We start from the raw sequence: 13,709 nt of genomic DNA, 5'->3' as shown, positions 1-13,709 counted from the left end.
TTTGAAGTGACCTGGTTTTGACCATTTGTTATAACATCTCAGTTATTGGATGAGTCTGCCTCATCCGTTTGCTGTCCACATTCCTTTTCACATTTGTAATTACTGTGGAGAGTTTTGAATTCTTGAGATTTAAGACATCGTCAGCTGAAGATTAAATTTGTAGCAATCTCCTTTATGTTTAGCAATTTATTTTTCTGGGCTATTTAAGCATATGATAGCATGTGTTTTCTGATTGCTTTGAGTCTGCTGATGTAAGTAATGCTGTAAACACAAAAGCTAATTTAATAGCGGTTTTGTTGATGATACTTATTTTGGTAAACATCAGCTCATTATGATAAATTTCCCATTGGCTTCACGGTGCCTTAATTAGCCTTTGGGCAGCATTCCTGACTGTATTTGGGGGGGAGGGCTGAAGGACGAGTGTACTGGTATGTATGGCTGGTAGGGGATGGCAGCTTGACAAGAGAAAACTTGTCAGGATTTCAGTTGATCTGCAGCTTTGCAGCAGGTTATCAGCGATAACTGATAATTAACATTGGAATGATGTGGTGCATTTATCGGGGCTCAGCATATGGTCCTTGCTGCCTTGCAGGGTGCATGGACGCACTGCCCTCATACCACACAATCGTGATCACCTTGGCTGGGAAATGTTCATGTTCACTTGGTCCAGAGAGAAATGGCTGTACAGAATTTGAGGTTGTGTGTGTTTCAGGTGGAGGTTAGTTTTGATTAGGTTCAGATAGCGTTAAAACCAAAGGAGGGATTTCAATCTGTCTCTTACGCAGCTTTCTGAAGAGATAGATGGAAGCTAATCATACCGTTGTCCGGCAGTGTAAAGTGCTTTCCAATGTACTGATGAGCGCATTTAGCAAAGCAAATAGCAAGATAGCATTTTGGTTCATGATCTCTTTGATTTTGCTTTTGACCTGACCTTGGGAAATCTGGAAGAAGGGAACATTGATAGCCTCTTAACATTAGCGTCTTGTATTTCCTTGACGCAGCTGTTCAGCAGAACGTGATGCTTTGCAGCCCTCAACATCCAGCAAGGTGTGTGCAAACGAGTTGTCAGAAACTAATTTATTTCACTCTAATGAGTATCATTCTGATATAACTGTGAACAGTTTTATTACCTATTTTGGTACCTCAGTGGATAGAAATAAAGGGTTTGGAAGAGGAGGAAGATCAGAGTGACTTCTGTTTCTGTGTCTTGTATAATGTTAAAACAGAAGTGGATGGGTAGACCCTGGACTTTGGGTATCTGAAAGTTTGAGTTTCATGCACATCAGTAAAAAGTCAGTTTTCCTTTTAATGGCTTGATATAAAACAGGCCTGGGCTGTAGCTATGAAAGGTAATTGCATTGCCCTGTAATTCTGCACAATTTTGTTGAAGTTAAATTTCCTATTCCACACAGCCTGATCCAATTATGAAAATGGCTTGTAACATGAATGTATGAGGACGTTTCTAAGTACATACAAGAGAGATAATGAAGCTTGGTTAGAAGGGAGGTACTTTAAGTGTTCCCTTATAAATCTACCCAGGTGGAATTGTTCCAGGCTGCCTGTCCAGATGACCACATCTGTTAAGAAGGTTTCATGTGTTCTGTGTAGTGTCAGAGTCCATTTACTCACGGTTCTGAACCCAGCTTCCCAACCCCAGACAGTAATGCCGTCCAGCTAATGATAGGGTTTCTGCTGAAACTCCACAAGCTTGCTGGTTGAGAGCAAATAACACCCTTGCTGTGCAGAAATAACTGGAGCCCATAAAGAATAGCAGCATCTTTTGGTGGAGGTGATCCATGAGCTTGTTTCTGCAGTTGGTCTGCATGAGCTGATGTCTTCAGTTCCCATTTGTCATGCCATTTGGGACAAGCTGTAATAAAAGTCATTTTCTAAAAAGGGAATATGACTGTCTTAGGGCATAGAAAACTTAACTGAACTTCACCATGCCTTCACCAGGGAATAGAGGGGTGTGATGGAAGTCTCTAGAAGCTGATTGACGGAGGATCATGGAATAACAACATGCCTTCAAGTCTCTGAACAAAGATACGTTCTGCTGTATGAAAGCATGGAAAGCTTGTAAACTGACAAAAACCTGCCATGTAAGAGTATGAATTAAAATATAGAATTTACTGCTGTAGGATTTCATTGAGGCCAAAAATGCAGAAACCCATGAAAAATAAGAGCATATTTTACATGGGTAACTATATGCTAATAGCTTTTCCAAATTTACATTAAGCATTCTGCTTCAAGGCTTATGGCAGTCCCCAACTCCGGGAGATTATGGGGTTTCTTGCACCTTTCTCTGAAGCATCTGGCATTAGCCTCCATAGAAGACAGGATATTGGCTTAAAATAAAACGAAACAAAAAAGCCCAGTTTCAGCCATTATGCCAGTTTCTGTATTGAAATAACTCCCTGTCAATAGTGGCTTCTGCAAAACGATACTACCTTTTCAGTTTTGCTAAAGAAACCCAAGGCCTAGCATTTGCATCAAAACTTTAAAGAGAAAGTTGGTAATTATTCTCAATAATTTCTCTATTAGCAGTATTATTGAGTTCCTCAATTGAATCATGCTTGGATTCTGCTGTCTGGCTGGTCAGGTATGGCTTTGAGTATCCTGAGCTTCAGTGTGCTCTGTGTTGGCATCCTGCTACCAGAGAAAATGGTGCCACTTCACTGGGCAAATGGGTGCCCAGTCCCTTTCTCTGTGTCAGAGATCTGTAGTAAATGGAGGCCTGTAAAAGGGTGGATCTTAATTCTTTATGGAAAAAAGATTGCGTATTTGAGAAATGTGCATGGTTTTTTATCCCTTTAACATTTATGGAGATCTTGGGGTATTAGGCTTTTAAGCTGCTTTGATAAAACTCATTTGACAAGGGCTTGCACAGATGGTGCTTTACTTTCTGTCTGAAATGTGACACTTTTTAATTTCCCTTGGGTCATCTCAGTGAATCTGGCTAGAATTTCTTCAATGGATGTTTGTCTCCTGTATTTCTGACTTGCATATCTGAAATAAAATTTAGTCTGATATGAGCAATATGCGGATGTCTTTAACTGTAGACAGAGCTAGCACATTCAGTCATCTGTTTCGGCCCTGGTATATTCAGTAATTACTGTACTATTAATGTGTCTGATCTGCTATACAGAAGTAATAAAATACTGGAATCTTCTCTTCAAAGCAGATTTTTTTTCTGCACTGATAATGTATTTCTGAAGAGCTAGCAGAAGATGATTAATTGAAAATGTAATGCATGACTAGACAAGGAGTTTCACGAGATGCTGATCTGTCCTTGACCTCACTTAATGCCTGATATTAAGGTTGGCTATGAAAACCTGCTGTATGGATGCTGGCATCCCAAAAGATGCTGTGGCACCTGAAAGCTCCAAGTACATCTTGGGTTGGATTGTGGTGCATGCACATGCATCAGTTAAAAGGTAGCATTCATTAATGTCATTGACTTTGGTCCGTCTTCCAGGCAGTGTTTGTCACAAATACATACCTACTTAAAATGTTAAATCCTTTGTTTTATAATATCTACTACTGAAAGCCACTGACGGGTTTCTTAAATGCAGCAGTTGGGGTGCCTGTATGGGCTGCTTGCTTGTGTGTTGGAGAACTTTGCTGCTAGGAGCATCACCTGGTAGAGTTTCAAGCAAAATTAACCCCTCCAAAAAAAGATGCAGGAGGAGGTAAAAAATGAGAATGTCAGGTCTAAACAGCCCTGCTGTGCTGTAGAGGTTAGATCTCTGTGACATGCCTCTAAATCCCTCGCTGGCATGCTACTAGAGATGACGTCTCGGAGAGTAGGCAGCAGAGCTGGCTGGGTGAGTGTCCGCTGACCTACTTCAGCCAGAATGACCCACGCTGGCTTAACCTGGTTATGGAGTCGCCCTGCTAACCTCCCTCGCGTATGGCTGCAGTGGGTTAGCAGGTTTGAGAGGGCAGTAATCACCAGCAATGAGCACCTGATGGTGGTGATAGGTGTCTTTGGTATAGCTCCATCAGGAAGAGTAAGTGCGCTCCCAGCCTAAGAAGTGGAACAGGCTGCTAATACTAGATCTGTTTTCAGTGATTTAGTTTTTGCAAAAGTAAGTCTGACCTGACTATAGAGAATATTGCCCACGTAGAAGTGTCTGGTCATCTTGCAGTCGTCTTGTTGAAAACCAAAGCCTTGTTTTAATAGCAGGCTCAAGTCAAGACATTGTTCTTCCCTCCTGCAAGGGTTTATTTGAGGTTCTACCCGAGTATCCTATGCATCACAAAACACTATTTAGGTGCTGCATGCTACTTCCAAGAGCCCTGTTGGCCACTTGATAACATTTAAAGGTGTGATCCCAGAAGAGGAAGGTGTGGGAAAAGCTTACACTGTTTTGCGTCGAAGAAATATGAGGATAAATATTTTCAACTATTTAAAATCGAAGTTACTTACGGAAAATTATGGATTTACTAATGAAGTATTTGTTTTCTGGTTGTCCTAGGCTTTTGGGCAGGCCCATACTAACCACAAGAAGGTAGCAGCAGATGGAGAGAGTAGAGAGGAGACCTTGATTCAGGAATCAGCTACCAAGGAAGAGTACTACATGAAGAAGGTTATGGAGTTGCAGACAGAACTGAAGCAGCTCAGAAACGTCCTTGCCAACACTCAGTCTGAAAATGAACGCCTTAATTCTGTTGCACAGGAACTGAAAGAGGTGAGTGAAGGTGCTCAGTGTGCATAACAGCTTGCATTGTAGTCACGCTTGCTTGTGCTGTCTAACCAAAATAAGGAAGATTCTTGAGCTGATCGATACGTGCTTAACGCTGGCAGCTGCTAAGGTGGGTTGTCTCTCTGAGACTTCAGTGAAGTGTTACATCCAGTTGAAGCTGTAATTCAACAGTGCAGTAAATCCAGCTTTCTGGTTCCATCCACTGAACCAGCCTGTTGTGGCCACAGTGGTCCTGATCTAGTACAAATTCACTCTGGCCTTGTTCAGATACCTACTAATTCTGCAGTAATCATTGCATTGTGTCCCAGGTGATCTGACAGACGTGTGACTGTGTGTCTGAGCCACGGTGTTGCTGTAGGTACTGCACATCAGTTCCCTCAGCCCAAGAACTGCTGCCTTAAAAAGCAGAGGAATCTGTTTAGTCCAAGCACAGAGATGCTGTGAATGTACCTTTTCTGCCTCACTCCCAATGCAGATTTTCTTGCTGCATGATTTCCCCTTTTGTCACTTTTTCCACCCTACCTTCTAAAAATGTGGGAGTGTAACAGAACACTGAATTGCATAAAAGGAATAACAGTAAAGTTTAGTGTCTTGTGTTTTCTCTCATGAGTGATGCCTTTTACTTTGTCATAGGTTGCTTAACTTACTGCCTCAAAGGGCTTTTGACCTTTTCTTGTTTCAGTATTGAAACTGACTATTTGCGAGGGGAAATAATTGCTGAGAAACTAACTTAAGTTTAATTACGTATGAAATTTGTAGCTCAGCAGGAGTCACTGTGGCACTGATGCAGAAGATCGTTTTAATAACTCTTAACCATTGCTTAAATTTAGACTAAGTTAGAGACTGTAAACCACAGATGGATGTGGTAAACAATCAGCAATTACTACTCTTGAGCTGTCTTGCACCTTCCTTTGAAACATTTGGTACAAGTCTCATTAGCCCTGAGGTAATTGACCGGCCTCTCGTGCCGGGTGGGAAGGTTATCTAAGAGCCCACGTTTTAATCTCAGCATACTCTACGTGACCACAGCTGAAAATCAGAAGTGTCTCATTTAATTTCTTTAGGACATAGTAACAAATACATGGATAATATTTGGTGGTAAAATTAGTGAGGAAATGTGGCTTACTTCAGTGGAGATGGGGGGGTTCACTAGTACCTCTCCTTGGGGTATGGCAGAGAAGGAGATTTGTGGGGCAGACTGTCACAGGTGATCAAACAGGCCGGTCAAGCTCTCCTTTGCATGGGTCCTGGCTGTGGGATAACAGAACTGGAATCGGGCCACGCACTCTGCTTAGGCAAGGAACCAGTCCCTGCAAGCACACACACAACTCGTCTTTATTTCCTGGCCTTTAAGAACAGCTTCAAAGAAAAGCTCCCCACCCTGGAGGAAGGTTATGTGTCTGTAACTGGTTCCACATGCCACTCAAAAGCAGTGCTGATGGGCAGATTGCAATCCAGCTCCCTGTGTCACTGCAGCTGAAGGGGATTCTTTCCTTCTAGATACTGCCATGTTTCGGCCACCTTTGTCTGGAGCTGTATTTTGTTTTATACGATCCTCAGATGAGTTGTCAGTTTGCAAGGTTTTAGGCTGTGTTTTTTCTTGTGCTTTGTCCTTCCAGCTCACTCACGCACCCTTTTGCACAACCATGCTTGTGTGAGGTGGGCCCTAGTAAGAACTGAAGAGTGCAGGAAGAGGAAGTGGGTGATGTCAGGTTTCCTGTGAAGATTTTAATTTTTTTTAAAGTATGTGTTTGTTTTTTGGGGTTTTTTTAAGCTCTCTTCTGCTGAATGGGGGAAGATGCATTTACTTACTTGCTTAGAAACAAAGGCTGACAGTAATTCACTGGATATGACAGATTTTAAACTTTGAGTGGAAACCAAACTCGGTTAAAGAAAAATAAAATTTAATACCTAATGTGATAAATAACTGGAACCTTGCAGTTAGGGGTTTCTCTGCCTGTTGTGTCATCTCAGTGTGGGTGCTCTTCTTTCCTTACTTCTTTTTTGCCTGGCTGTTTCTTCTTCTGCTGGTAAATCGTGGTGGGGTAAACAGGTGAGGAGGAGAAAGAGAAATGGCACGAAAGCTTTAGTGTTAAAAGGAAATCATCTGGGCCAATTGACCATATGTGGTTTGGGGTTCTTTTCCTCTGAAGATACTTACCTGTGCATTGCATTTTGAATTACCTTTATAATTACTGGTAAGGAACTGTGAAGCAAGGTGTGTCAACAGAGATACTGGCCTTCTCCAGACCCACAAAAAAGCCAAGTCAACGTGAACAGCTTGAGAGACTTGGCTTTTCTCTTCTGTAATGCATCAGAAAGTGGCAGAAGTTCAAATAGTTGCTATTTTGCTGCTGTTGTCCAGGTAAGTGGAAACAGGAGGATATGCACAGGCTTCCTGTGATGATTTATAGATCCAATGGGAAATTCAATTTGAAAGTGTTGTGTGAGAGAAGTCAAGGAGAATGTGTTGTGGCCGTTGAAAGCCAGTGAGCAAGATGAGAAGTATGGTTTTGCTTAGTCCCTGTTGCCATGCTTAGCTTTAGTCTGTCTCATAGTAAGTTTTATGTTGGTATTAGTCCAGGGAGACCGTGCTGTGAAGAGTGCTGCCATAGTCTAAAAGTGTTGGGATGAAGGTGGAATATGATCTACTGTTGTATACCATAGAGACGTAGTGAAAATTCCTTCCTGCATTTTTTCTGACTGCTGATGAAAGAAAAAAATACTGTGGCTCTTCTCTGTCTTGTTGTAGAGAATGTTTGTAGGCAGATATAGTCTTTATAGTGTGCATTTTGGAAGTCCTGTATTACTACCTGTCCAGAGAACTGACTTGCAAGATGTCTGGGGGAGCAGGAAACTAATCCCATTGCAGCCATACTGGATTTGATCCGGATAAGAGGAAGGATGTGGAAAATGCTTGACTGGGTGTCCTCTGGCCAGACAGAGGGCTCTTCCTGTCAATACCAAAAGGGAGTTTGAAAGCAAAAAAACCCACAATGAAACAAAAAAAGAAACAAAAAACCCCCACCATATCCAAATCCTCAGGAAGTCAACCGAAGCTGAATCTCTGCTTTATGTTTAAGGGAGATTTGCTTGTCAGGGCTGGCTGCAAAATGTTTGCATTTACTGTTTTATAGTTATCTGATAGACACAGATTTTTACTGTTGATGGGGCTTTTTTTGAAAAAAAAATCTGTTCAGTCCTCAGTAGTAGCGCAGGAAGATGGTTGAGTGCATCACGCAGCAGCTCTGCATCACTTGGAAGCACATTCAAGACTGTGTGTTTAAGATGCCATCATTCCTTTGGTGTCTTCTCAGGACACTTGCACAGAAGCAGTGAGTTGTTTTTGGAAGGAGAAAAAGTGACATTTGGTACACCTGGAGTTGCTGTAGCAGATGCAAGTGGTTTTAACGCTTTCAGTTGAATTATCTAACTCTGGCCTGTTGAGACAGGCTGACAGGGTGGTTACCAATTATGAGTTTTACTGCTGTCATTAGCTAGCTCAGCACCTTCTGTGTCCTGGAGGAGTCACTGGAAGGAGTAATTGCTCCTGAGTAATTGCTGATTGCTATTCCTTTTTAATATTCTTTCATCTCTCCTGTGTTTTAGTGGCACCAAAACAGATTTCATAGGGTGATTTGGCTGTGAAGTCATGAGATAGCCATGCCCAGTATAGAGAAGCTGAAAAATAAATAAGTGGTTCTTTCCCAGGGAAGTAAAAGATGGTCTGATTATATAAGCTAAAGAAGGAAATCTAGTTTAATGTATGTGCTTTTATACGCTATGAGAAATAGCTGACGTGACGTGGTACAATATAATATGTGCTAAATAACATGTTTTAAAAAACTCAGATGTTATCAGCAACATACAAGTGATTTTATTCCTCCAGGGCTGTACAATGGAAGCTGTTTTTCTGAGCTTTGCTCTGAGGAAACCCTCTTGTTCTGCATTGTTGTCTAGTCGGCTTTATCGAGGGAGTGTGTGTCAAGCTGAAGGATAATGAGTGCCATGCAGTTAACCTGGCCCTGCTGTGCACAGCGGACATTCTCCCTCTTTTTTTTCCTTTTGATAATGCTGGGACTTTCAGGTCTGTGTTGAATACATCCACACAATTGTTTTATCCTGTTTGGGGTTTTTTTTCCTGTTTTTTTTTTTTTTTTAACCCTAGAGAAATGGCATGCCTAGCATGTAGACCTCTGTAAAGATCTATCTGGGACTTCCAGGTCTGTATTGAATACATCCACACAATTGTTTATCCTGTTAGGGTATTTTTTTTGTTTGTCTTTAACCCTAGAGAAAAGGCATGCCTAGCATGTAGACCTCAGTAAAGATCTATCAGTTTTATGCCTCTGTCCTATTCCCTTGCCTCTCATTGGAGGAACTGGTCATGAGTTTGTTTTTCCAGAGTCTCAAGTTACTCTGACAACTCTTATGCTCTAGTCAAATCCTGTAAATAATTTCCTTAGCGAAGTTTACAGCTTATGAAGCTCATCCGTACTCTCGGAGTAAACCTAAAAAAAACCCTCATCAACCAGCCCTGACATCTTTATTCTTCAGTGAAGACCTAGAACTTGGTCTCTGGTTGTGGGTAGCCGAACGCTTTGCTAAAAGGCACACAGGTAATTGCCAGCGCTCTGATCAGAACAGCTTCAAGTGGAAGCTGATCTTCAGTCACTGGACACGTAAGATGGGCTGTATTAGGTGTGGCCTCTTCCACCACGACTGCCTTACACAGACAGTGATGCAGTGGCTTGCAGTCATCTCTCCGTATCCTTGGACATCGCGATGTTACAGGTGTTTGTTACCAGCTTTCTGGGCCTTGCAGTTAAAATAGGTGAACAGAAGTGGACAAGACATTGCTGGAAAGTCTCAGACACAGTCTGTTCACAATATCTGACTGTTTTAATGGCTAGCAATTGTTTATTTTTTGGAGCCAGTGTTTTCACCATGATAGGCCGTTAAGTTGCTTGTTAAATGTAACCTTGTCTGCTCACAGCGATGTTGGCTGACTGTTCTTCTATAAATACACAGTAATCTGATTGCTGAAGTTCTCCAGGTTTACTTAACAACATCAGTGAAGGAAGAGTATTCCTAAACCTATGATGACACTTCTCTTTTCCACCAGGATTTATAGCTAAGAAGCTGAATGGTCTTTCATGTTGCTTTCTGTTTCTCCCTCTTGAACACACTAGTAACCTGTGCAGGAAATTACACGAGAGATCTCCACTGCAACCCAGGAAGGAAAGCCTCCGTGTTCTGGGTTCTCTACAAGCTTTATCAGGAGCCATAAAGCCATGTATCAGGAGCTTAAAGGCGGCTTGGGTTTTATTGTAGCAGAGAGTAAGGGAAACAACGTTTTATTGCGTTTGCCTAGCTTATTACAGTGTATTCTAGGTTTGAAGTCCTATGGTTCATGTAGTCAGACCCGTATTTCGGTATCAAATCAAGAGGGCTCGTTATTCCCTTTTTAAATAAATGGAGGAAGGGGGGATACATTTTTGATGCAACAAAATAATCTGTAATTCTTCATGTTATTGCTGTAATATTTCTGAACATATTGCAAAAGTCAAAGAAACTTGAGGTAATGTTAATCATATAGCAAAAATATGCTTGTAGAACACTGTATGCTTCTGTACACACTTGCATGGTGTAAACCACCTTTCCCCTTCTGAATCACACCTAATCTTAATGCTGCACGTATAGGGGAGCAGGTTAGAGACGGGAGAGTGCTGAAAGGTACATCGTCTTTCATTATAAGAATCTTGGAGAAGAAAAGAAGAAAAAATTACTCGATTCTAGTTCTTTCCCATCAGAAAGGAGAGTATTAGAGGAGGATATGGAGATTTTGGAAGCAGAAGTGTGAAGAATGGAAAAGGTGGTCAGAGGTGTGAATAGCATTGGAAAGGTGTCAAAGGCAGAAAGTGAGGAGAAGGCACATTTTTCATGGAGAATATGACTTGGAGCAGGGGAAAGGAAGATGACTGTAGTGGTAATATTTGGCTTAATTAGAGTGAAGGAGACTGAAATGCTCTGAAAGTTAGTGGTAGAATTGGTTGTTGTGGAGGCACAGAGCTTGAAGTTTTGGCAGTGTAAGAGTTTTGGTCACACTGAAGGAAGGTGTAAATAAGGGTTTTGTAGAAACATGGCCTCTAGGAGGTACAGAGTGTCAGAGACCCCATGGGGGCAGTGAGTTGAGAGAGAAACTCATCATGGTCACTAAAGAAACAGGAGCAGGTTTGTTGATCTAGAGGAAGATGAAAACAAAGGACTGGGATGGGATGTTGACAGAGCAAGGATCGAGCTCCTTTAGTTGAAGGAGCTAAAACAAAAAAGTTACCTTTTCATTGCAGAATATGGTGAGCTTTGCTAGAAAGCCTCTGGAGCTGGGCTTTGTAGGGGCGGCTTTATGCTTCGGTCTTACATACCAAATGAAGCTGCCTGAGTGCTGGTGTAACTTACTAGTGCAATCCAGAGGCAGCCAGATCAGGAGAGGTGGACGCAGGGCAGGTGGACCAGTTACATGGTCAAGATGCTGAGAAAAATTAATACAAACAAGCAGAATTGTGTAAGAGAGCTGAGTGCTTTAAATAAACTTCTATAAAACCAGATTGCAGGCTGGTGAGTTGTGAAGAAAAGGATACTTTGAGGGGTTTTGTGTGTAGTTTTGTTGTATTTGTTGTGTGTTTGGGGGGTTTTTTGGTTGTTTTTTTTTTTTTTTTTTTTTTTTAAAGACGACCTAAAAAGCACAGCGTTTCCCCTGCTCTGCCTGGTGAGTTGCAAAGGGTGGCTTTCCGAGGGTCACTCTGCTCTGTCATGTTGTGATTGTCTAGTCTGCAGGAGTGGCTGCGGGGTTGATATTGCACATCACTTAATGCTGTTCCCATGTGTCGTACAGGAAAGGCTGCAGGAGGTGGGTGCATTTGCACATTGTCTTTTTCACCCTGAGGGCTCGTAGACATTGTGTTTTATCAGCACTGAATTTGGGAGTAAGGCAGCAGTGAGACAGGCCTTTCAGTGTAACGCTCTGGGGATAAAGATGGCTCTTCCCCATTTCTCCTTGTTCAAGGACCCTGTGGCAACCCTGAAGTTCTAATGGAAAAGCCTCTGAACACTAGGGCTCTTGCAGAGCTGATTACCTGTGGATTTTTACGTCCCTTCTGGGCCCAGGTATAATGCTCGAATACCCCACAGCAATGTATAGAAGATAGTATTCTTTGATCCACTGCTGGTTTTTTGAACTGTGCATACAGAGGCATGTTTAGATAATACTAAAATACACTGAGAGATTTAAGTGTGACGTGAACAGCATGGCTGGAAATAAGCTGCTAAACAAGCTCCAAACATAGAAGTGGCTGTTTGTGCATTGATAAAGCTCCATTTTTAAAAGCAAAGCAGTGACAAGCCTGTTTCTTGAAGGCACACTGAGCCCATCATATTTAATGTGCAGGACTGGATTTCTTGTGCTCTCATGTGTTCAAAGAATTAGAAAGGTCAGAATGTGAACAGTTTTGTTTTATTCTAAAAAAGTCTATCTTTTGTCCAGCGCAGGAAGTTCAAAGGTGGTGATAACAGTGTAACAGTGTGCTGCTGCATGCTGACTCAGCACATTGCAGATGGCAGCTGTTTTCTGCCCACCTTTTTATTTTCATTGAAGTTGATTTTTATAATTCTTTTACTGACGTGGTTTTTGGTTGGGTTTTGTTTTGGTTTTTTTTTTTTTTAATTATGAGAGCTGAGTAGTTTTACAAAAAGAAAGTACTGTGTGTTGTTTGTATCCGTTTGAAACATAATAAAAATCCGTTCCAAAACAGATGAATTGTCATGGAAATTTAGTTAATATGCTTTGCACGTATTCAAGGAGGCATCTGCTCGTGATTTCTCTAATATTGTTGTGCACTGATATATTCAGAGGAAAGATGTTAACAATAGTGTTTCTCTTGCTGTAATGGCTGCTGCTTATAAACTAAATGTCCAAAAATGGATCAATACTGAAAATAGGGGCATTGAAAGTCACCCTTTAAACACTGTGTAATTTCAGATTTTAAAGAAATATTAAAATAAATCGTTGTTCTTTTGACATTATGAAACTCTTAATATGATTCTCAAAGTTTCAATTGATAGTTAAGAATCCATGATACTCTATTGTTTGGGAATTTACCCAGTTGCAAACTTGTGAGGGATCTTCTCATTGTTCTAATTGAGTAGCTGGGTGCCTGTCGGTGCTGCGGTAACAGCAGGATGAGGCTTTCTCTTCAGTCACTGTTCCCTGTGACCTTCATTACGACCTTTAGTCTGCCCAGGCTTTCTGACTAGCACCTCAAGCAGTGGAGGGAGAAAGTCTCTTGAATGCAGCTGTAATCTTTTAACAGATGTAAAATCCATGTGCATAATTGAAGGAGTAGCAGGAAGCGCTCTAATCAGTAAAACAATGGCTTGAAGTTATTTTGCAAACTGTTAATTAAAGATGTTTGATTTTTATTTTTTTTTTCCCCCTTCCTTCCGCCCTGCCAAGTGAAAACTTCCACTTTGCTGGTACTGTAATTTTAGGATGCAGAAGCAGGGAGATTGCTTCGTTTCGCCTGTGCTTGGCACTGCTGCCGTTAAAGTAGATGACCCTTAGCAGTCTATCCAAGCAAGATTTGTTTGGGTCAGACTGGCATTTTTTTGAAAATAGGAAAGAGCGTGTACTACAGTTATGCCTCAAAGCAGTGCTGCAATATGCTTGGGAAAAAAATTCCTTTGTTTCACACTACTCGTCCTGTGCTGATAGGCTGACTCAGAACTGCACCCTGAGATTTATTTTCAAGTCTCATACCACAGGTTTCAAGGACATGGCTTGTGACAAAACATTGCTTGGGCAGAAGCAGAAAGAGCCAGCTAGGGGATGTGCCTGTAGTATCAGAAATAATATTGCTGTGCTGTTGCTGCCCTTGAGATGGTATCAAAATCTATTCTTTGTACATACACACACGCGTTTTGGTTTTCAAGTTTAGTTTTGATGTA

The 13,709-nt window shown here is 41.5% G+C and overlaps 1 protein-coding gene across 8 annotated transcripts in view; it reads left to right on the top strand.

Moving 5' to 3' along the window:
- BICD2 (BICD cargo adaptor 2) overlaps positions 1–13,709 on the top strand; it is a 96,457-nt gene that overhangs the window by 45,477 nt on the left and 37,271 nt on the right. For all 8 annotated transcript variants that reach the window (XR_008731836.1, XM_055707929.1, XM_055707928.1 and 5 more), the window contains exon 2: positions 4,479–4,691. Coding sequence is in view for 7 of the 8 variants with exons in the window: in XM_055707929.1 (XP_055563904.1) it covers positions 4,479–4,691 (213 nt within the window). In the remaining variant the exon portion in view is untranslated. The remainder of the gene's footprint in view (positions 1–4,478; positions 4,692–13,709) is intronic.

This window comes from Falco cherrug, chromosome 4 (assembly GCF_023634085.1).
Source record: "Falco cherrug isolate bFalChe1 chromosome 4, bFalChe1.pri, whole genome shotgun sequence".
Classification (NCBI taxonomy): Eukaryota; Metazoa; Chordata; class Aves; order Falconiformes; family Falconidae; genus Falco; species Falco cherrug.
The sequence above is the reverse complement of the archived record's forward strand: the minus strand, read 5'-3'. Positions and strand labels throughout refer to the sequence as shown.